The sequence below is a fragment of the Canis lupus genome, chromosome 6 (genome assembly GCF_003254725.2).
Source record: "Canis lupus dingo isolate Sandy chromosome 6, ASM325472v2, whole genome shotgun sequence".
Taxonomy (NCBI): Eukaryota; Metazoa; Chordata; class Mammalia; order Carnivora; family Canidae; genus Canis; species Canis lupus.
In genome coordinates, this window is record NC_064248.1 from 61779423 (window position 1) to 61805218 (window position 25796).

Here is a 25796-nt window from a genome sequence, read left to right on the forward strand (position 1 = left end):
GGTTTTCTGCCTCTAAAGCTCAAACTCTTTCATGATGTTAGATTGAATAATATTGGACAGATATAAGACCCAAGCTAGATGTTGTCAGGTCGTGGAGAGTTTTAATTGTCAAACTGATAGTTATAATTTTATTTTGTTCTTACGGGGAATTTTGTAGGTTTCTGAACAGATACTAATAGGTAAGTCAGTCTGTTAGTGCCCAGCACAGACAAGAAGTTTCTGCTATCATCTTTTTTTTTTTTTAAGATTTTATTTATTTATTTATGAGTGACACAGAGTGAGAGAGAGAGGCAGAGACCTAGGCAGAGGGAGGAGCAGGCTCCCCACAAGAAGCTTGATGTGGGACTCAATTCCAGGACCCCAGGATCACAACCTGAGCCAAAGGTTCAACCGCTGAGCCACCCAGGCATCCCCCTGCTATCATCTTGATGTTACAAGGGCTAGGACCTAACTAATCTAGGATGATAGCAGTGGAAATGAAGAGGAAAGGTAGGATTTAAGAGATATTTTGAAGAAAGATTTGGTAGAACTAGGAAATTAATTAGGCCTAGGAACCAAGCAGAAAGGAAGAGAATCAAAGACAACTGAAGTTTTAAGTCTGCGGATTGAGAGAATGGTAATACCTTTACTAAAATCAATAATTAAGAGAGGAAGTCAATTTTAGGAGCGGAAACTAAGTTAGAACATTGATAATTCTGTTGGAAATTCAGCTGTTGGAAACATTGAAGAAGCTGAAGTGCGAAAGAGAGATCAAGATAGAGATAAAGATTTGGGACTCTTCCTATTAATATTATAGTTAAAGCTATAGGGTTGGATAATTTTCAAAGTAAGGAGTTTGGCATAAGTGAAGAAGCAAATCATGGGGGAATGTTTGCTTTGGGATTATGGCAGACAAAAAGCAGAAAAGTGAATGAATGGTCAGATGGGAGAGAAGAGTATAGTGTACTGTGACAAAAGCCCATGAAGAGTTTTGAGAAGAAATTGATCAGTAGTTCCAAAAGCTACATAGAAGTCAAAAAGGGTGAGGACTGAACAGTGGAGGAAATGGGTTCTTCTAATGAAAGCTGCTGTTGAACTTCACAGTCCAACTGAAACATAGGGTAGAAGACTAAAGGTAGATTTTAAAAAAATCTAATGAAAGTATGAATGGTGATGAAATGATGAACTTTGCAGGGATTGTTGCTTCACTTCTTGAAGTAGATGTTACTATGTGAAGTCTCTGAGGCCAGCCTGATTTCTCCTACTTGCGGTGATGATTTTTTCCACCTTATACCTGTGCAGTTCCTTCATCATCTCTCAAGTTCATTAAGCCTATTGAAGTCTGTATCAGGTTTTTTTTTTTTTTTTCTGGTACTCCTTTGATATGAAGATTATTTTTATTTCATTATAGAAACATCTTCCCTTATATCCTCAAATATTTTTCTTTTCTTTTTTTCCCGTGTTCTTCTTCAGGCTCCTCAACAAACATATGTTGGATGTCCTTTGTGATATCAGATATAATCTCTACAAGCATGTCTATGTGTAATTGCTCTTTTTTCTATTTCATTTTGTGTGAATTCAGTTATTCTGCACTCACATTCCTTTATTGATTTTTCAATTGTATTTGACATGGTTTTCGCCTATAATGGTTTCTTTTTTGCTCTTTTCATATCTTTCTTGAACTCTCTGGTTCACATTTCATTACCCTTCATTGTTACTTTTATTTTTTGTAACTCTTCTTTGAGTTCTCTCTCTCTCTCTCTTTTTAAAAACTGTATATGTATTTGAGAGAGAGCATGAGCAGGGGGGATGGGTAGAGAGAAAGGGAGAAGCAGACCACCCCCCCCCCCCATCCCTGCTAAGCAGGGAGCCTGACATGGGGCTTGATCCCAGGGCCCTGGGATCATGACCCAAGCCAAAGGCAGCCACCTAGCCAACTAAGCCACCCAGGCACCCCTTGAGTTCTCTTTTTATAGAAAAATGGCATCTTGAAATTCTTTGCATCTATATGACTGAACTTTTTCTCTGTTGCATGGAGTAATTCCTCCTCTGATAAATAATTTTTTAAAAAGATTTATTTATTCGTGAGAGACACACAGAGAGAGGCAGAGACACAGGCAGAGGGAGGAGAAGCAGGCTCTATGCAGGAGCCCAATGCAGGACTCAATCCCAGAACTCTGGGATCATGTCCTGAGCTGAAGGCAGAGGCTCAACCACTGGGCCACCCAGGTGTCCCTCCTCTGATGAATAATTTTCATTTATTTTAAATTTATGTTTCTGTCCTCATACTTTCCCCCGTCCCTCCTTGATATGTATGTATAAGTCACCTGCTGGTTTCTTTCTGGTTATTAGCCATTTAAAAAATAAAAACAACTCTAACTGGGCCACTATTTGTTTTGGGATAGTATAGGGAGAGGCAAAGGAAAGTTAGGTGGAGTGACACACAGTGTCAAATTTAAGTTGCTACCTTTAAACACCATCTTACCGTATTTATTTTGTCCTCTGCTTGGAGACAGATCTTCTCTTATTGTCATGTATAATTTATTATGAAGCTCTTTATTTCACAGGCTCCTTAAGAGCCAATATGATGATTTATGCTCCTGTCTTTTATCCTCTTTCACCACCAGAAATCTCCTGAGGATAGGATCTTTGGTTGCAGGTCATAAAAATGATGGGTTCTTCCTTTTTAGCTCTACCTTCCTTACTCTGGGCTGTTTGGAGCTGGGTCTTCATTGGGCCATTAATCATATTGGCTATGGCTTTCTCATTCCCTTAAACCTCATCGTTGTAATCAAAGGATTTTTGGAATGAACTCTCAAGATTGATATGCTTTTAGATAACTGTAGCCTGTCCAAGTTTTGAGGTCTGAGGAGGTTTTTGGTTTTCGGTCATCTCTCAACATCTTTCCTTACACCACCGTTTCTCAGTATTTGGAAGATAATGTTCATATTTTGTGGTTTGTGGTTGTGGTCCTATCCCTGTTTTGTTGGAAATGATGTTTTTTCTTTTGGTGCTTTTTGTTGTTTTCAGTGGGTTTTGAGGGAGGGAGAGAAGTTTAAAAAATGTTCTCATTCTGCCATGTTTTATGAAAATTCTCTAGTGATCTTTTTGAAAACACAAATCACCTCACATCTTTTAGCTGCTTAAATTCTTAAGCGGCAAAAGAATAAAGCACTTATAATAAATGAAAGACTTTTTATTATAACCTATGTAGGTGTACATGATTTGGCTCCTTCTTACTTCTGCAACTTCATTTTGTTCCACTTCCCTTTATTCTCACTGAGTTTTCTTTTTAATTTCTCACTAAGACTATGCTTCTTCTTTGGTTTGTTTTGTTTTACTCATACCCTCATTCATTTCTTCCAATTTTCTGGAATTTTATTTTCTCTTCTTTTCTCTTATTTGTCTTTTTGGCCTAACTTAGCACTTCCTCAGAGAATTCTTTTGACATCACAAATAAATGAGGTGCACTAACTATGTGAATCTCTCTGTTGCTTGCTTTTCCCTCATTATCACTAAGTAAAATGTATAATTATGTACTTATCTGTTAACATGTGTCTTTTTATCTGGACTGTAAGCTCCAGGAGGGCTTGATGCTTACTAATGTTTATTGAATGAATGAATGAATGAATGAATGAATGAAAAAAGGAATTTTAGACACAGGACTTCTAAGATTAATTAGCTAGGCATTCCTATCTTTTAGAAGTTATAGTCTAGTAAATATATTTGCCTTAATATATATACTTATATACTAGTAATAATAGTAATTACCCTAGTAATTATATTATAACTAACATTAATTGAGTAGTTGATGTGTCCCATATACACCTTTAAAAAATTCATTATGGGGCAGCCCTGGTAGCTCAGTGGTTTAGCACTGCCTTCAGCCCAGGGTGTGATCCTGGAGACCCAGGATCAAGTCCCATGTTGGGCTCCCTGCATGGAGCCTGCTTCTCCCTCTGCCCGTGTCTCTGCCTCTGTCTCTCATGAATAAATAAGTAAAATCTTAAAAATAAATAAATTAAAAAAAATAAATTAATTAATTAAATAAAAATAAAAAATTCATTACAGTTTACTGGTCAACTACTATATATCAGCCATAGTGATAGGTTTTTTTCTATCTAGTATCTTTAATGTTCACAATAACTCTGAAAGGTAGATTTTTATAATCATTAGAAATGATTATAAAAATTAAAAATAATCATAACTTATTTTTATAATTTATTTTAAAGATGAGGAACTATGGCTTAAAAAGAGTAACTGATTTATCCAAAGTCATTTAGCTAGTAAATGATTGAGTAATGATTTGAATCTAGATTGGACAATTGCAAAACTATTGCTCTTTTCATTGAATTATACTTTCTCTTAATAATCAATAATCTCAAAGTTAAAGGGCCATTTTTAGTACTTTATTTACAGAAAATAACTTATTCTCCTCAAACAAGACATGGCATATAAAATCAATTTACTTCCCTGTTTTCTAGAAATCCCTATTAATAATCTGTTCTCAAAGATTCGAAAATGCAAAATTGTGTAGAAAGCTAAAATTGATTTTTATTTAGTGCTTATTAAAGAACTTAAATATTTTAATCATGACATAAAATATACTTTCTTTCTTCCCCAGTACCTAATATTAATTACCTTTTCAATGTGAAAGGAATGGTGTTTCTTTTGTTGTAATGTAGTGTGATAGGGCAATAAACCAAACTGGACATTCGATTTTAGTTTTCTAATCTTCTTATTTTTGGGACTTCAAGTCAATAGCTGTTAACTTCTGATTTTAACAACAACCAGAACTGTGAAAAGAATTTCAATTTTTTAAAAAAATAAGTGGAAGTCAATCTTTGGTGGACACTAGTAGTAAAATACTAGCTGTTAAAATATTTGAAAACAACTCAGGAAGGAGAATGCCCTCAGTCGGAGGTTGAATAGATATAGTACTTATCTCTCAATATTAGGAAGTACATGAAAGGTTTTTATTAAGTTAGGGAATAGGAGAAGGAAAAATACAATTAAAGGAAAGTGGACAGTTTGGAATATAAAAAGAACAGTATGAAACTTCAAAATGATCATAACTTAAATAAAGGAAGAATTTTTCAATAAGTAGTTAATAGCAAAATTGAGAAATGAGAAAAATGAGGCTAAAAAGGAGGCTCATTAAGTATGCTGCTTGTTAATGATAGGAGTGGTACTTTAACTTTGATACGTCTAATTTCAATGTTCATACTATTCTTAAAGCAATATTTAATGGATATTTGTAAAATGGAATATGTGTATGCTCTAGAGACACCAAGAATCATTCCATGTCAGCAGAGTGCTCAGTAACAATAAAATGAATGAAAGATGAATGAATGAATGTGTTAACCATGTCCCGAATGAATATTTATTCTGCTCCTAGCCGATTGTTAAAGTAAGTGAAAAAAGATGACAAAGTATTACATGAGGAGGTAAAGTAGTAGTTTCCAATATCTTATTCGATGTATTTAATGAATAACATTTAAAGAACTCAGAACACTTTAAACACGGATCAACTTTTGCTTTCATACTTTGTTTTGCAAACCATTTAAGTCTATAACTGACCTCCTGGTATGCTATATTCGGTGTAAGGCAGATTTATTACTGAGTATACTAGAAGGATCTCATGAGGGTTTTAACACATTACACAGATTCTGGCTGTAAGTCTTTTAAAGAACATACTATGGTCACTGCTTTAATTTTTCAGGGCAAGTCTTTTGAAATGTGTCTGAAAAAAAAACCTGCAGTTGTTGGTCTCCAAACCCTAAATTGAATTCCGCCTTCAGTAGTAAAAGTAAAGTTAGGTAAAAATTACCCACAAAACTACTAGTTATGGTCCCCGTAAAAACCAGATACAGAGGCTGTAACCATAAGTCACAGACTTCCTGCTGCCATTTCTGGCCAGATTAAAGAGGACACTTGAGTTTCAACTCTCACCCCTGCTGATTAGGGTGAGTGGGATTCATGTTACTGTAAAATCGCCATCAGCTAGGAACTGGGGACTGCAAAAAAGCCCTAGTATGGGAATCTTAATGAGACTTGTGAGAAAAGATGCATCTATTATGCTGCTTGACATCTTGGCAATTGTTTTCCAAGGGTCCACCGGGTCCAGCAGGTATCCCAGGTCCATCCGGAAAGAGAGGTCCACGGGTAAGTAAATGGGCTCCATGTCCCACTTGCTGTTAGAATCAGTAACTTTGTGGTATGGTTTTCCTAGGATTGTACAGTATGTACTTCCTTTGGAAACCTGCCTGGGTCTTCAGACTTAGCCCTACCTTTGCCAATTCAAGAGAAACTCAGGAACATGTGCAGCTTGTTTATTTGAGTGTAAACACCCAGCCAGAGCATTCTCTGTGAACATGCCCAAGAAGGATTATCAAATTTGTAGATTAGTGCCTCTTTCGGTGCTACTTGTAACATTATTCTTAGTTATAAAGTGATCTCATCGGTAGTTGATAGTTCAAGGTGGGGTTCATTTGCTTTGGGAAATGAAGAGGAGTGGGCTGCCTTAAAATAGTACATTCCTGGATTAAATAGTGGAAAATCCTGGAGCTACTGACTAGAAAAATAATTGTCCTGAGGAAAAAGCTGCCTTAAGGATCAGCAGTAGTTTCTCACATTACGCAGGTCCAACAAAAGATTTACTGCTGTGTTAAAATTTATTTCTTTCAAACTTAAGAAAATAAATGTGGACTTTTACTAACAGAAGTTCTTCAAAGAGCCAGAAAAAAGATTGGGACTGTGTGTTATAAAGACAAATGCACATGCCTTGTACGATCCCCTTTCTTTCTATCCTGATTTTTATCTATCATGCAAACAATACGATGAGAAATCATCCTGAAATATTACTGTGAGTCGTTCATATTCACAACAAAGTCTTCTTGGTATGAAGCCTCAGATGAACGCTCACTGGCTGTAGTGGTTTAGTGTTTGGTTTATTTCTCTATACTTGATGACCTATCATGTTCCTTTCAGAGCCTCTCATCAGTGTGCTCACTCTTCCATAGCTGGCAGACCACTTCCATGCTCCCAGTTCCTGTCTGGATCCTACTTTTCTGTGGGACTGGATCTCTCTTTGTGCTAATTCCACTCCCTTTCCACTACTGATTCTGTTTTTGCACAGCATGACCTTCAACGTTTGAGTCTCCATCTATTCCCATGATACAGACGTTTCCTTCTCTAGTTTCTATCTTTTTTTAAGTTTATTTATTCAATCCTTTAGGAAAGAAATGGTATTCCTCTTCTCAAGGCTAAATATTACACCTGTGTTCCTAATTTTGTCTCCTTTGCGTTCTTTAAAGTAAAACTGGCAACTTCACATTTTTTCTCTCACTAGATTTTATCTCATTTGGGGACAACCAGCAAATTATCCTTAAAAAAAAGACCTCATACTTTCACTGATATTAATTTTTTCTAAAGTTATTGTCCTAGCTCACGGTTGCACTATTGAACTTCGTAAAATAAGCATTTATGCCCTTGTCCAACATCTCATCAGTAACTCATTGTAAATCCTCATAAAATTTTCCATCTATTTTTTTTAATTTATTTTTTTTAAGTTACAAAGGACATATGTCATAATATCTAATCTTGTTCCCTTAGTTTTAATGTTGCTAGTTCTACTTCCAGTATTGCTTTTGCTAATGCCCCTCTCCTTTTTGAAACACAATGCTCTATTAATTCAGAATGGAAAAGACAGAAAAATAAGTAATTATTAACTATATGTTGTGTGTTAGGCTAGAGGTATGGCTAGAGGTATGGCTCAGAAGTGGGTACCAAACCCAAATGAATATAGGGGTCTGAAGACCTGGAAGGCCTTCTGGAATTGAATCATAGTTCCTCTACTTGCTGTTTTCTGTAAGCTTAAGTTTCTTCATTTGTAAATGGGAGTTAAAATAACCACCTTGAAGGATTGTTATGAGGATCGGTAATAAGAAACAGAAAGCATTAAAACAGTTAATCTATGAATAATTGGTAAATAAAGCAGTTATTGACAGATATTTACTGGGTATCTCATATGTTCCAAGTGCTATCCTGGTGATATGAAAAACGATCCCTTTTCAAAAAAATTTCAATCCTAGCACTAAATGGCACATATTGTAAGAGAGTTAAAATAGCAATAAAATATTTAAATAACAGGTTAGAACAGTGTAAGAAATATCCTAAAGCAACAAACAATTAATTGCAAATGAACTTTACATGTAGGAATTTCTATGGAAGTTAGTAGGAAAGAGAAACCACTTTATGATGGTGTAGCTAGGATTTAAAAATGAGGTGGGATCTTAGTTGACACTTGAAGAATGATTTGGGCAGTAGTAGGGGGGGCAAAGTGAAATAAAGTAAGTCTTTAAGGCATATATAATGGCATAAGCAAAAACCCAAGTGCAGAAAGGGTTAAGGCATGTTGACAGAAGATTAAACATTTGCACTTTGTTATTTTTAGACTTCTTATTCTGCACAGCTTTTAGAAGTAGCACTATGCAACATGGCTGGAGATAGGGGTGAAAACTAAAAGAGGTAAGCATCTCAAGGCAGTGTTTTGAATCAAAATACAGAAAATCTAGTCCTTTTTAATAATTAGCGTAGCTTTCTTTTCCAAGAGTAAAATATCCAACATCTAGGAAAAGATACTATAATTTTATGAAAAAAAAAGATAGCATTCATTTTAATGAAATTATGCTGTGTGATATTTGTTTGAATGTTACAACAAATACTACCTGTTATTTGTATCTAGATTTGTTCTAAGAGTGATACGACATTTTTACTATTTGCAGGGCATACCGGGGCCACATGGAAATCCTGGGTTACCTGGATTGCCAGGTCCAAAGGTGAGTGATGACTAGTGAGTATCACATTATTTTCCTGACATTATTAAAGAAGGTCCTTAATTTTTTTTAAATTGAGATATAATGAACATAAACATTAAAACTATTTCAAGGATATAACACAATGATTTGACACTTGTACATACTAAAAATGATCACCACAATAAGTCCAGCCCCCATGTATCATCATAAAAAGTTACAAAAAATTTTTTCTTATGATGAAAATTTGTTTCATGATCCACTTTCCTGGCAACCTTCAAATATGCATGCAGTACCATTGACTGTAATCACCATGCCACACATCACATCGCCATGACCTATTTATTTCACAACTGGAAGTGTGTACCCCTTCCTTTAGAGGCTCCCATAACCACCACTCTGTTCTCTGAATGCATAAATTTTGTTTTATTTGTTCACCTGTTTTGCTTTTTAGATTCCACATGTAAGTAAGATCATACGTATGTATGATATGTTTGATACATATACATTTGTCTTCCTCTTTCTGGCTTATTTCACTTAGCATAATGCCCTTAAGGTCCATCCATGTTGTCAGAAATGGCAAGATTTCATTTTTATGGCTCAGCAGTATTCTATTGTGCATGTGTGTGTGTATTTATACCACATCTTTATCCATTCATTCATTGATGGACATTTAGGTTCTTTTCATATCTTGGCTATTGTAAATAATGCTGCAATGAACCACAGCACAGGGGTGCATATATCTTGATGAATTAGTAGTTTTTTTTTTTTTTTTTGATTTGTTGGATTGATCATATGGTAGCTCTATTCACTTTTTATTTTATATTATTGACTATATTCACTTTTTATTTTATATTATTGACTATATTCCCTGTATTTTTTATCTCCTTATTAACTCATTTATCTTATAACTGGAAGTTTTAAAAAATTTTTTGACAAAACTCCATACTGTTTTCCACAGTAGCTATACCAATTTACATTCCTTCCAACAGTGCATGTGGGTTCCCTGTTCTCCATGTCTTCAACAACACTAGTTATTTCTTGTCTTTTTGATAATAGCCATTCCAACAGGTATGAAGTGATAAGTCATTGTGGTCTTGATTTCCATTTCCTAATGACTAGTGATAGAGTAGTTTTTCATGTGCCTGTTTGCCATCTGTATATCATCTTAGAATAAATGCCTAATCAGCTCTTCTGCCTTTTTTTAATCAATTGTATTGTTTTGTTTTAATGTTGAACTGTTGAATTTGGATATATAATTTGGAAATATTTTCTCTAATTCAGTAGGTTGCTTTTTCACTTTTATGATGATTTTCTTTGCTGAATCTTTTCAATTGATATATTCACACTTGTTTATTTTTGCTTTTGTTGCCTTCACTTTTGGAGTCAGATCTAAAAATAGCATTGCCAAGAATGACGTCAAGGAGCTTACTGCCTATGTTTTCTCCTTGGAGTTTTATGGTTTCAGGTCTTAAAGTCTTTAATTCATTTTGAGTTTATTTTGTGTATAGTATAAGAGAATAGTCTAATTTCATTCTTTTGCATATGGCTGTCCAGTTTTCCCAACACCATTTATTAAAGAATCTGTCCTTTCCCCATTGTATATTTTTGCCTTTTGATTAACTTTTGTAAGCTAATCAGCTGTATATGAATGGGTTTATTTCTGGGCTCCTTATTCTGTTCCATTGATCAATGTGACTCTTTTTATGTTAGTAACATATTGTTTTCATTATTATAGCTTTATAATATAGTTTGAAATCAGGGAGCATAATGCTCCAGCTTTGTTGTTCTCCTAAGATTGCTTTGGTTACATACAAATTTGAGGATTATTTGTTCTATCTTTGTGAAATGTGCCATTGGAATTTTGGTAGTGATTGCATTGAGTCTGTAGATTGCTTGGGTAATATGGACATTTTAATAATATTAATTCTTTCATTCCATTAGCACAGAATATCTTACATTTATTTGTGTCTTCAATTTCTTTTGTTCATGTCTTATAGTTTTCAGAATACAAGTCTTTCACCTCCTTGATTAAATTTATTCCTAGGTTTTATTTGTGACAGATGTTAAAAATTACCACTGTATCTTAAATGCATCCAATAAACTTGTAGGGTGTGGTTTTTCTAAAAATTTTCCTAGATATTTACCATGCATTTTAGATTAACCAAGATCAATAGAACAGTCGAACTTTATAGTCCTCCTATAATTTTTTTTCAGGATAATGCAAAAAATGTGGAGCATGCTGTCTTGACAATAAATTTTGACATATAATCATAGGATTTATTTTCCTTTAAGGAATAAAGATTTCTTCTAATTAAGAAATTTTAAAGTATAAAGGCAATCCCAAATGTTTTTTCTCAGTTATTATTTATCAAGAATAGCAGAGGTAGAATTGTTGGTTTCTAAGAAAATTATATAAAAAGTCATCTTGTTTCTTGCAAAAGAAATAATCTACTTCAAAAGGAGGTTATCTGAATCTATGGAAAGAGCAAATTAAGGCAATTGACATTTAAAAAGATTTAACTGAAATAGAAAATGCAATGCATAATGAACTCTCTATACAAACATATTTGGATTAATGCACTTTATAAAAATCGTTAGAACCAAAAGGTACCTTATATAAGTTAAATGATTTAAAGCACATAAAGCATCTGGTAATGCTTATATATAGGTGACACTTAAGAAATGTTTTTCTTTTCTTGAAGGAGCTACTTACAAGGCAACTAGGCAAATTAGAAATGTGACTTGCTAAAAATACCACTCTTCTTATTTGGTAAATAAAACAAAAATCTTATATGAATCTTATGAATGAAAATACCTTAAGACAGTGTATAAGTATGTTCTATGTATAAGGTGATTGAAAAATTTATAAGAATAAAGCTTATTTTGCTAAAATATTCTAGATTGATGTAAAACTAATCCATTTTGTTTTCTGTTTTGCTTTTACAATAAAATTAGTATTTATCATAAAGGACAGGAAATGTAAAGTGATCTGGGCAGTTCTCATCTCTCTTCAGATAAATGAGTTCTCACTTATGTGTTGGTTTAATAGACTCTTAGTTGTTTGCATGCAAGGGCCAGAATTTACTCATTTTTGCATTTGTGTCTAACCCAGTGCCCAGTATGTGTTGGGTACTATTGAGTAAATGTAAAACTGAACCAAAAAGCTGAGTTAATATTAGTAACAAGGCACTGATATCATAAGGGATGGAGGACTAATACTTATTAAGCTTCTAATATCTGATAATAATTTTATGTCTGGTATCTCATTCAGATTCATTTCAATTAAGAGCACTATTCAGAGTAGGGTTTATTACCTTCTGCTTTGCACAGAAGAAAACAGACATAGAGAGCTAAGTACTGAACTAAAGTAACAATTTATAACTGGTAGAGTTATAATCAGAGTTTAATCTGTCTTGCTCTCTTCCTAATACCAGGTTATCTCTCAAAATAGTAATTAATTTATAAAATATGATCTGAAGGAGGAAGGGTGGGGTGGGATAACCTAATGGAATTGAAAGACTATGAATTCATTTAGCAATGGTAACAAAACATGTCTATTCCAACGTTCTAGCTTATTCTGTGGATACTTACAACAACATATGAAGATAAACTGCACTGAAGAGTGAAACTGATCTCTAGTCCTGAGAACTATGTTAATTTGTTAAATAATAGGATGAAGTGCCACATGAAATTTTAGTGGCTACATCACCATTTTTTTCAGCATAAGTAAGACTAATATGATGCCAATTGAAGACTATTGAGCTCATTAACTAAAATCATTAGCTGAAATCAAGAAACTAATGGTAGAAATAATGTCCTTCTAAAAGAATTACAAGAAAGTAAATTCCACTTCTTATTTACTAGAGAGAATAGCTTTTTTTTTTCTTGTCAGCAAATGCCATCTGGGTTCACAGTTTATCATATTCCTATTTAATGAACTTTATTTGCAGGCTGATGGATATTTTTATTACTATTAATTAAACATATGATTAATTATGCAGTAGATCTTTAAATATGAGTTATGAATGCAGAGTCTATATCTTCAGACTACCATATATTTATAATTCTAGTCCAGGCAATCTATTTGTGGTAAAGATAGTTTCTTTCTCAAAAACACTTCTTAAAGGAAACTTAAAACCTTCCCATAAACATTCACAGTTTATATTACTTTAGTCAAGGCCAATAGTTCCTTCAAATTTAATCCAGTTATTGAGAAAGACAAATACCATATGATTTCACTCATGTGGAATCTTAAAAAAAAAAAAAAGAGTAAACGAAAAGCAGAATTAGACAAATAAATACAGAGAACAAACTGATGGTTGCCAAAGGGAAGGGAGATGGGCAAAATAGGTGAAGGGGAGTAGGAGATACAGGCTTCCAGTAATGGAATGAATAAGTCATGTGAATAAAAGGCACAACATAGGGAATACAGTCAGTGATATTATAATAACATTGTATGGTGACAGATGGTAGTTACACTTGTGGTAATCATGGCATGATGTATAAAGATGTTGAATCATACTGTACATCTGAAACTAATGTAACATTGTGTGTCAACTATACTCAAATAAAAAATGCTTTAAAATTAAATTAGATAAAAAAATCTTTGCCAATAAAACAAAAAATCCATGTTTAATCCAGTTATATAAATCGTCTAACCTTAACAAACTGCAATAACAATGTCCCATTAGTAATATTAAATCAAATGTTATTAACAATAATATCGAATCCCAGAGAATAATCTTAGTGCTATTTCTATTCTTGGTTTTGACCCTATGTCCCCATGTCTTCTAAACTAGAAGTCCCATTTTCCTTATATGGGAATAAATAAATGTATTGAGCATAGATGCTGACCCATTTTAAGAATTTTTGCTGAATCAAATTGCTATGAAAAATGTTCAGTCCAGCATTTTGAAAATATAAAGTATGTTAAAATGCTGAAGACAACGTTATCTCTGTTATTCTGGTCAACACAGGGACCATCTTCTAAAGGACGAGACAAAATAACATGGTCCTTTCCTTTGATTCTGTGCTTGTGATTTCAGCTAAAATATGACTTAAATGTATTAAAAATGTTTCCTTCTGGGTATCAAAGACAATTAGAGTCGTGTCAGAAGGATTCCAGGGCCAATTTGAAAGACTTCTACCAGCCAAAGAGCGATGTGGTTTGAACATAATTAAGGATAATAAGTTCAGTGGATTGACTCACATCAAGTATCTCTAAATACATGAGTTATAATGATGCTAAATACAGACAGACAAACTTTCACTCGGTCACCTTTAGAAAATACTAAGGAATTACATCTCTGAAATTATCAAATCCTCACACACCAACTGTGTATTCAACTCTGAGTTAGTGTCAGACCCACAGATTTAAGGGCTCAGTCCCTCAGGACAGTCTGCACTTGAGATGCCAGCCACAGAGGAGTTGTCCAGACTACTCATATTTCTGTCTGGCTGACAACCAATTCAGGGGTTCCCACAACCTCCCACTCCCTCAGGTTTGGTACTGCCTTAGGACAGCTCACAAACTCAGGAAAACAAGTTTCCCAGTTTCAAGTTTCCCAGTTTATTATAAAAAATACAACTCAAGAAGAGCTAAATGGAAGAGATGCATATGGGGCAAGGTATGGAAGGTGAGGGGCTTAGAACTTCCATGCCCTCTCCAGGTAATGCCACTTTCCTGGCACATCAGTGTGTTCTGTTCACCAACCTGGAAGCTCTTGGAATCTCTTTGTTCAAAAATTTGTGTAGCTCAATCTCTCACCCTAACCCCTGCTCCTGAATTCCCACCCTCTAGCCACTTGTTTGCCTTTCTGGTGACTAGCCTCCATCCTGAAGCTATCTATGGGCACCACCCTGAGTCACCTCATTAGCATAAGCTCAGATGTGGTCAAAGGGTATTGTTATGAATAACAAAAGACACTTGTATGACTCAGGAAATTCCAAGGGTTTTAGGAGCTCTGTGCCAGAACCCAGGAACAAAGACTAAATATATATTTTTATTATGCCACAATATATCATTATTTTGAAAAAAAGATAAATAGAAGAAAAAGTAAGGGGAAAGAATAAAAGTTTTCTTATAAAATTATCTTGCTTTTTTATAGAATGTAACCTCAGGACAACCGAATACTTGATGAAGGGTAGTTTCTCTTTATAGAAAAAGCTAGGAAATGAGGAAAGCATGTTAGAATTTAAAATTACCATTTTTGCAATCCTGATGAGGAAAGGGTTGAAAAACTACAAAAATAACCCAGTAAATCCAAAGGCCTTGAGGCAGGAGGCTGCTTGACAGTCTTTGAGATAAATCCTAGAAGATAGGTCAGAGAGATAGCCAGAGCCAGATTATGTAGGACCTCGTGATGCAGATTTCTCACCTTTAGTGCCAGCTGTTCTTGGGTCACAGTTGCTTTGAGGATAGAGAAGTAGACAGACAAAGAGTGGTGGCCAGCAAAGCAAAGTTTATTGAGCAATAGTACAAAGCTCCCGGAGAGGGAGGGGATTGGAGAGGGTTGCCCTGAGAGTTTCTAAGTTTAGAGGTTTTTATGAGCTCTTTAGCAGAACTGTCTTAAGCAATCAGGGTGTGCTGAGTTGAGCCAATCAGGGCGTTGGTCGTGTATCTGCCTACCTATCAGGTTAATGTCTAAGTGCGCATTGTTTTTTTTGCTGACATTAATGAAGGATAGGCACAAGAAAGGCTGGCAGGGAAAGTGCCCCCACCTCCCCATTTCCCCAGGAAACCAACCTTAAAAGGATTTTACACTACCCTGGAAGGAGCCCTCCACCCTTTCCCATGTGATAGGTAGGTGACAAAAACCCAGTGGGTGACAGGCACATGGAGGGTTAATCAGATTAAAACAGCCCACCAATAAGCTCACAAAAAACCCTAGGTAGATAAATGTTATCATCCAGTTTATTTTGTAGGAGGATGGTTCTGGTTTCATGTGGAGAATAGAGTAGGATAGGGAAAAGGTGGAAATAGGGACACCAGTTTGGAGACTACTTCACTGGTCTACCCAAGTCCACGTCATTGGTGATGATGGCATGGGGTAGAGTGTAAACAGTGCAGGTGGTGTGAAGTGATCATACACATTTTGAGGTACAGTCAGTATGATTTGCTGATGAATTACATATGTGGCATATGTAAGATACATATGAGAGCAGGCATACATAAGAGAGCAGAGTCAAAGATAATCTATGTCTTAAGCAGTGGAATACTGGTATTGTGGGAGCTATTTATTGTCTATTAGAATGAGGAGGAACATGATGTCAGGTTTTTATTTGTTTGTTGAGCTTATTTTGTTTTGTTTTTGTCTGGGCAGAAATCAAGAATTCATTTCCATTAATATTTTCAAAGAGGTAACTTTTGGCTTTTTTTTCCCCTATGAATTATTTAGTATTTCGTTTTTTAAATCTCTCTTCTAATATAAGCATTTTAGAGCTATAAATTTTCCTCTAAGGACTGATAAAATTTCATCCCACAAAATTTGATATGTTGCATTTTCATACCATTCAGATTGAAATGTATGTTTCTTTGACTCATGGATCATTTAGAATATATTGTTTTGTTTAATTTCCATCTCTTAAAAGTTTTTCTAGTTATCTTAATGTTATTAGTTTCTTATTTAATTCCACTGTGGTTAGAGAGTGCTCAATGGAAGAGTTCAATATTTTAAAATGTATTGCGGCAGTTTGATGACCAACAAGTGGTCTATCTTGATGAATATTCCATGTGTACTTTAAAAGATTTATGTATTTTTGTTTGTTTATTAAACTTCTAATTTTAATTCCAGCATAGTTAACAAACAGTATTATATTAATTTCAAGTGTATAATATAATGATTCTGTATATTCAATAATTCTACATATTACTTATAAAATTGTATTACACAATACTATATATTAATATATAGTAATATATTATGTTACATAATATACAATACTATATATTACATAGTGCTCATCATGAGAAATGCACTCTTTAATTTCTCTCTTTAATCCTCCTACCTACCTCCCATTGGTAGCTATTAGTTTGTTCTAATTCTTGCTTTGTTTCTCTTTTCTTCTGTTACTCATTTGTTTTCATCCTTAAATTCCTCATATGAGTGGGATGATATGGTATTTGTCTTTCTCTGACTGACTTATTTTGCTTAGCACTATACCTCCATCCACGTTGTTGCAAATGGCAAGATTTCATTCTATTTTATGACTGAATAATATTCCATTATATATAATATATATATACACTCACATACATACACACTACATCTTAATCTATTCATCTATCAGTGGACACTTGGGCTGCCTCCATAATTTGGCTATTGTAAATAATGCTTCGGTAAACATCAGAGTGCATATATCTTTTTGAATTAATGTTTCTGTGATTTGGGTGTAAATGTGTTACAGTGTAATTACTGGATCATAGAGTAGTTATATTTTTAACTTTTTGAGGAGCCTCCATACTGTTTTCCAGAGTGGCCGCAGCAGTTTGTGTTCCCAACAGTGTGTGAGGGTTCTTTTTTCTCCACATCCTTGCTAAAACTTAATTGTGTTTTCAATTTTAGCTGTTTTGACAGGTGAGAGATGAAATCTCATTGTAGTTTTGATTTGCCTTTTCCTGATGATGAGTGATGTTGAGCATCTTTTCATGTGTTAGTTAGCCATCTATATGTCTGCTTTGGAGAAATTTCTGTTCATGTCTTTTGCCCATTTTTTAATTGGGTTATTTGGTTTCTGAATGTTGAGTTTTTAAATTCTTCGTATATTTTGGATACTAACCATTTATCAGATTATGTCATTTGCAAATATTTTCTCCCATTCAGTAGGCTATTGTTTAGTTTTGTTGATTATTTCCTTTGCTGTGCAGACTTTCCTTTTGCTGTAGTCTCGATAGTGCAATTTTACTTTTGTTTCCCTTGTCTCAGGGAACATATCTAGAAAAATACTGCTATGGCGCATGTCAGAGAAATTACTGCCTGTGCTCTTTTCTAGAATTTTTATGGTTTCAGGTCTCATATTTAGCTCTTTAATCCATTTTGATTTTATTTTTGTGTATGGTATAAGGAAGTTGTCAGTTTGATTCTTTTGCTGTCCAATTTTCCAGTAGCATTTGGTGAAGAGACATTTTCCCATTGAATATTCTTTTCTGATTTGTTGAAGATTATTTGACTAAGAATTGTGGGTTTATTTCTGGGGTTTCTGTTCTCTTCTGTTGATCTATATGTCTATTTTTGTGTCAATACCATACTAATTTGATTACTACAGATTTGTAATATAATACGAGATCTAGAATTGTGATACCTCCAGTTTTGTTTTTCTTTTTCAAGGTTACTTTAGTTTAGTCTTTTGTAGCCGTATACAAATTTTAGGAGTGCTTGTTTTAGTTCTGTAAAAAGTACTTTTGGTGTTTTGATAGTGATTGCATTAAGTCTATATAGATAGGTAGTACAGACATCTTAATATTTGTTCTTTCAATCTATGTGCATGGAATGTCTTTCCATTTGTATAAACTTCAATTTCTTTCATCAGTGTTTTATAGTTTTCAGAATACAGGTCTTTCACCTCTCTAAGTTTATTCCTAAGTATTTTATTATTTTTGTTATAATTGTAAATAGGATTGATTCCCTAATTTCTTTCTGCTGCTTCACTATTATTATATAGAAATGCAACAGGTTTTTTTTTTTTTCATTGATTTTGTATCCTGCAACTTTACTGAATTATCAGTTCTAGTAGTTTTTTGTTGGTGTCATTAGGTTTTACATGTATAGTATCTCGTCATCTGTAAATAATGAAGGTTTTACTTCTTCCTTACCAATTATGCCTTTTCTTTATTTTTTTTTGTTTGATTGCTATGTCTAAGATTTCCAGTACTATATTGAATAAAAGTGATGGGAGTGGACATCCTTGTCTTATTCCTGATCTTAGGGGAAAAGCTCTCAGTTTTTCCCCATTGAGTATGTTTGCTGTAGGTTTTCCAAACATACCTTTCTTGTGTTAAGGTATGTTCCTTCTAAACCTACTTTGTTAAGGGTTTTTAATCTGAATGGATGTTATACTTTATCAAATACTTTTTCTGCATCTATTGAAATGATCATATACACTTCTCTTGTCTCTTGTTGATATGATGAATCGCGTTGATTGGTTTGCAAATATTGAACTACCTTTGCATCTTGGGAATAAATCCCACTTCGTTGTGGCAATTTTTAAAATGTTTTATTGGATTTGGTTTACTAATATTTTGTTGAGGATTTTTGCATCTATGTTCATCAGAGATATTGGCATGTATTTCTCTGTTTGTTTATTTATTTATTGGTGATTTCTTTATCTGATTTTGGTATCCAAGTAATGCTTGGCTCATAGAATGAATTTGTAAGTTTTACTTACCCTTCTATTTTTTTGAATAGTTTGAGAATAGGTATTAACTCTTCTTTAAATGTTTGGTAGTATTTGCCTGTAAAGCTGTCTGTTCTGCACTTTTTTTGTTAGGAGTTTTTTGATTATTGATTCAATGTCATTGCTGGTAATTGGCCTGTTCAAATTTTCTATTTCTCCTTTTGGGAAGTTTTGCTAGGCTATATGTTCCTAGGAACTTATCTATTTCTTCTAGGTTGTTTAATTTGTTGGCCTTTAGTTTTTTCATAATATTCTCTTACAATTGTTGGTATTTCTGTGCTGTTGGCTATCGTTTCTCCTCTCTCATTTGTGATTTTTAGTTTTCTTTCTTTCTTTCTTTCTTTCTTTCTTATTTTATCTGTCTAGAGGTTTATCAATTTTGTTCATCTTTTCTAAGAACCAGTTCTTGATTTCATTGATCTCTTCTATTATCTTTTTAATTTCTGTATCATTTATATCTGTTCTTATCTTTATTTCCCTACTTTTGTTGGTTTTGGTTTTGTCCATAGTTCTTTTTCTAGCTCTGTGAGGTGTAAGGTTAAGTTGTTAATTGAGATTTTTCTTGTTTCTCGAGTAGGTTTGTGTGGCTATAAATTTCACTCTTTTTTTTTTAATTTTTATTTATTTATGATAGTCACACAGAGAGAGAGAGAGAGAGAGGCAGAGACACAGGCAGAGGGAGAAGCAGGCTCCATGCACCGGGAGCCCGATGTGGGATTTGATCCCGGGTCTCCAGGATTGCGCCCTGGGCCAAAGGCAGGCGCCAAACCGCTGTGCCACCCAGGGATCCCTCACTCTTTTTTTTTTTTAAGATTTTATTTATTCATGATAGACACACAGAAAGACAGAGACACAGACAGAGGAAGAAGCAGGCTCCCTGCTAGGAGCCAGATGTGGGACTTGATCTGAACCCCAGGATCACGCTCTGAGCCAAAGGCAGATGCTCAACCGCTGAGCCACCCAGGTGTCCCTAAATTTCACTCTTAGAACCACTTTTGCTACATCTCAAACATTTCAGACCTGTATATTTTAATTTTCATCTGTTTCCATGTAATTTTTTATTTAATTTCTTGGTTGATCTATTCATTGTTTAGTAGCATATTATTTAGCCTATATATTTGTGCTTTCTGTATTTTTTCTTATGGTGATTTCTAGTTTCATAATACTGTGGTCAGAAAAGTTGCATTGTGTGATTTCTATCTTTTTGAATTTGCTGAGGCTTGTTTTCTAATCTGATATGATCTATTCTGGAGAATGTTCCATGTGTACTTGAAAAGAATGTATATTCTGTTGTTTTAGGGTGGAATTTTTTGGATATATCTGCTAAATCCATCTCACCAGTGTGAGATGATTCCAGTGTGTCATTCAAAGTCACTCTTTCCTTATTGATTTTATCTTTGAATGATCTGTCCATTGATGTAAGTGTAGTGTTAAAGTCACTACTATTATTGTATTACTATTGATTAGTTTCTTTATGTTTATTATTAACCTTTTTTATATGTTTGGGTGCTTCCATGTTGGGTGCATATTTACAATTATTATATCTTAATGGATTATTCCCTTCATGAGTATATAGTGTCTTTGTCTCTTGTTACAATCTGTTTTAAAGTCTATTTTGTCTAATATAAGTATTGGTACTATAATTTTTTTTTTGACATGCATTTGCATGATAAATGTTTCTCCATCCTCTCAGTTTCAAAGTTCTGCTGTCTTTGGAGATGAAAGGAGTCTCCTGTAGATAATATATAGATGGGTCTTTTTTATCTATTTTGTTATCCTATGTCTTTTGATTGGAGCATTCGGTCCATTCCCATTTAAGGTAGTTATTGATATTTTCATATTTATTGCTATTTTGTTGCTTTTTTAGTGGTTGCTTTTGTAGTTTTTCTCTCTGATCCTTTCTCAACTGGCTCTCTTTCATGGTTTGCTCATTTTCTTTAGTAATATACTTGGATTCCTTTCTCCCTATACTTTGCATAGCTATTATTGATCTTCAATTTGTTTTTATTATTAGGTTTGTATATAACATCTTATGCAGATATACTTATTTTCATACTCTTATTTGTGGTCTTTCCTCTCCACTCAGAGAGTCTCCTTGAACATTTCTTGTGGGACTGGTTTAGTGATCAAATTTTTCTACATCCTTACTGGGTTTTTTAAAATTTAGTTGTTCCATTAATTATTGAAAGAGGTGTGTTAAAGTAGCCAACTGTTATTTGGATTTCTTTCTTTCTTTCTTTCTTTCTTTCTTTCTTTCTTTCTTTCTTTCTTTCTTTCTTTCTATTTTTTTTTTTTTTTTGTTTCTCTATTTAATGTTTAGGAAGTATTTAGTCAGTATTTGTTCCATTTATTTTGCAGCTCTGTGTTGTGCATACATGTTTAAAGATTGTTGTGTCTTTTTTAATGAACTGATCCTTTTTATTATTATCAAATGTCTCTCCTTATCTCCAGTAATACTCTTTTTCTTTTTTTTAAAGATTTTTATTTATTCATGAGAGACACAGAGAGAGAGAGGCAGAGACACAGGCAGAGAGAAGCAGGCTCCATGCAGGGAGCCTGATGTAGGACTCGATCCCAGGTCTCCAGGATCATGCCCTGGGCTGAAGGTGGCGCTAAACCGCTGAGCCACCCAGGCTGCCCTAGTACTCCTTTTCTTGAAGTCTAGTATGTCTGATAGTAATAGCCACATCAGCTTTTTTATGATTATTGTTTGCCTGGTATTTATTTTTCTTGTCCTTTATCTTTCTACATTTAAAACACATCTCTTATAGACAATACATATTAGATCTTATAGACAATACAGATATCTGGTCTGATTATCTCTGATTTCTAATTGGAATGTTAACTCCATTTATATTTGTGTAATTATTGGTATGATTTGGTCTCAGCCTACACTGTCATTTCTTTTCCATTTATCCCATATGTTTTTTGTTCCTTATTCCTCCTTTTCTGCCTTCTTTTGGGTTAATAAAATATTTTTTAGCATTTCATATAATTTCTCTATTGGCATTTCAGCTATATCTCTGATTGATTGATTTTAAGGTTGCTTTAGAGTTTACAATATGCATCCTTAACTCATTCTAACTTACTAGAGTTAATATGGTGGTAGTTCATTTAAATCATAAGACCCTTATGACATTATGATTATATTTACACGTTGTTCTTATCCTTTGTGTTTTATTGTCATTTATTTTCCATCTATATCATTATAAACTCTAAAGTACCATGTAGTAATTTTTGTATTAAGTCATCAGTCTTTAAAGAAATTAAGAGAAGAAACAAATAAGGGAGTCATTTATTTTCATTTCCAGGGCTCTTCGTTTGTTTCTATAGATCTGAGTTTCTAGTTTGTATCACTTTCCTTTAGCTAAAAGAAGTTCCTTCAATATTTCTTGGGGTGCAATTCTGCTAGTGATGGATTCTCTTGGTTTTTATTTACCTGAAATTTGTTTTGTCTATGTTTTTTGAAGTATATTTTCATAGAGTATAAAAATCTTGATTGAGAGTGTTTTTCTTTTAGCACTTTAAAGATGCTTATATGGTTCTTGTGATCTCCACTATTTCTGATAAGAAGTTAGTCATTAGTCATATTGTTATTTCCCTCATTGTAATCTGTCATTTTTCATAGACTGCTTTTGAGATATTTTTCTTTGTCTGGCCATTAGCAGTTTGACTATAATGTACATAGGGGTAATTTCCTGTAGATATTTCTTATTTGGAGTTCACCAAATGCCTTGGATCTGTAAGTATTGGTCTTTTTGTAATGAATCTGTGATATTTTTGGCCATTATTTTTTCAAATAATTTTTCTGTCATTCTTTCTCTCCTTTCCTTCTGGGACTCTGTATACATGTATGTTAGACTACTTAATGTTGCCCCACAGGTCACTAGAGCTTTGCTCCTTTTTGCATTTTTTTTCTTTTTACTTCACATTAGTTAATTTCTACAGATCTCTCCTTATATTTACTAACTTAATTTCTGCTTTCTCTAATATACTGTTAATCTCATCCAGATTTTTCATTTCAGATACTATATTATCAGTTCTAGGATTCTATTGTTCTTTTTTGTAGAGTTTTCACTTGTCTGCTGATATTTCTGTGCTCACTAATTTTGATGATCATAATTGAACATATTTGTAATAGTTAATTTAAAATCTTCGCCTGCTAATTCCAGTATCTGGGTCTTTTTGAAGCCTGTTTGTATTGACCACTTTTTTCTTTACTCTGGTCAGATTTTACTTTTCTTTGTATGCCTAGAAGAATTTGATTATGTACTAGATATTATGGATGATATGGACAAGAATTTTAGATTCCTTTATTTTCTTTGAAATCTTTTGATGATGGTTGATTTCTTTGTTCTATAGGCAATTAAATAACTAGCTCATCACCTTAAACTTGTACAGGTTTGGTAGTTTTTTAAAAGGGCAGGTTCATTTTAGTCTTACTTATTGTGGTATGTCAGTCCAAGGATATAGTATTTGCTTCTAAAGGATACCTGTCCTAAATGTCAGTGGAAAGGTGATTACCTTTACCATGCCCCTTAAAATGATGTGACTCAAACCTCAAATTATTTCTTCTGTGGTGGCCAGCAGCTGAAATTTATATTCAATTATTTTAGCCTTCTGTTTTTTGCTTCTTGGTGAACTCTTTGGAATGTGTCTCATGCAACCACATTTAGTATCAGCAAAGAATTGAAGAAAGTCTTTATCCAGATTTGGAGGGGAAGCTGTCCTCTTTGTTTATTTGTTTTTTCTTTCTTGGATTTCCCCCTTCAATTTACAGCTATTCAGGTAGTCTGACACACTGTCCTCTGACACCATTAACCAAAATCTATGGTTTTCTGCTTGAATCTAGTCATTCAATGCAGACCGTGGAGGGTCTTTAGAAAAAAAGTTGTTTATGTGTATTATACCAAGTGTGTTTTTTTTCTTTCAAAAATAGAATCCCCTCCAGTGTGTCCTACTTTTTGCTTGTTCTCCTATGCATTCAAATAGTTGTTTAAAAAAAAAAAGTTGTTTTATGTATAGTCTTGACCTATAGATAAATATAGACAGAGAAGTGTCCAAGGATCAAGTCTTGGGGTACTCCGGAGTTTAGTATATTAGGCAGAAGAGGAAGAACTAGCAAAGGAGACTGAGAAAGAATGACAGTAAAGTAGGGTAGGAGCAATAGTCTGAGTGGATTAAGTCCAAGAGAGAATGGAAGAAGTCTCCTTGTTAACGTAGACAAGTTTCTAGGAGTTTTGGTCTAACAGGGAATAGTGTAATGGAAGAGGGAAGGAAGATGTAGCTCAAGTAAAGTTGTTTTTTAAGATCGGAGGAAATACAATGTGTTTACTTGGTGATATCAACAAGCAAAGAAATAGAAATTAAAATAATGTAGGGAAAACAGTATGTCAGTGATGTCCTCATGAGGCAGATTGGGTTTTATTATGAAGGCCGAGTATTTTGGAACAGATTTAGGTGACATAGTGGATTTAGTTATGACAGGTTGCAAATGTTAAAAGTAAGATCACCCATTAGAGTGAAGAGAGAGAGTTATGAAATAATTATCTATTAAAATGGGAAAGTGAATTGACTAAGGTAATTATTAGATACACCAAAAAACAAAAGAAAACAAAACCAATTAATATAAAATGTCATGAATTTAAAGTGAGGTTTGTCAGCATGATTGTTTTCTGTTAGTCACATTCAGCTGCTAGGGGATGGGATAGAGTAGGTGGTGAGTTTAGATTTAAGAATTGCCAGGTAAGCTTGTAACACAGAAACATAAAGAAGAAATGGTGCCATTTATATATGCAATGAAGTGATTATAACTTTAGACCTTGGTATTTGCTGCTTATTTGTGGCTTAAGTCAGGCCACATAAGGATGAGACAATGTGGTGGAATCACATATTAGCAGTTACAGTAGGTCAAATAATTGTTAAAGTTGTGGGCACTTAGTGAGCTATAAAGATAGGAAGTGTTGGTTAGAGAGTGTAATGCTTAAAATTGACACTATGAAGCTTATATAATTATTAGTAATGTTAAAGAATATTCAAGTGATGTTAATCTCAAGATCATGTCACTTAGTGTTTCTTTTATGGGACTCTCCCAATTTAGCTCATCCATATTTGAATTTTTAATTTCAAATTCTTTTCATCTAAATTTTGCAGCTCCATCAATAATTCATTCAAGAATTGTGTTCTCTGCTTGTTAAGATGGCAATAATTGCAAAGTTGATTTTAATAATCATCTCTAATCTTGTTATTTTTAATACCTACATTGAGGAATTTGACCTATATCTTATAAGCTAAACTACGTAGGTGTTATTCTTTTTCTAATTTTATGGAGGAGGGATCTCAAATTCAGAGAAATTAAATAATTTGTTCAGTGTTTTTACTCTAAATCCCGATGTTCTTTCCATTATATTGAGTGGGCTCTAATCTGATGAATTTGTTCTAAGATGTTAATGAGTCTAGTACTTAGGGAGTTTCCCTCTCTAGACAGAGGACCCTTGGAAATCCAATAATAGTCTAAAAGAGTTGTGCTGATAATGGGAATTTTAGACTGTATAGCAGAACAGTAGAATAGGTGGAACTTTGAGAATTCTTTGAATAATAAAAGGT

At 33.8% G+C, this 25796-nt stretch overlaps 1 protein-coding gene across 4 annotated transcripts in view; it reads left to right on the forward strand.

Moving 5' to 3' along the window:
* Positions 1-25796, forward strand: part of COL24A1 (collagen type XXIV alpha 1 chain) — a 387744-nt gene that overhangs the window by 27151 nt on the left and 334797 nt on the right. For all 4 annotated transcript variants that reach the window (XM_025417772.3, XM_025417773.3, XM_025417774.3 and 1 more), the window contains exons 5-6: positions 6091-6144; positions 8766-8819. In XM_025417772.3, coding sequence (XP_025273557.3) covers positions 6091-6144; positions 8766-8819 — 108 coding nt within the window. The remainder of the gene's footprint in view (positions 1-6090; positions 6145-8765; positions 8820-25796) is intronic.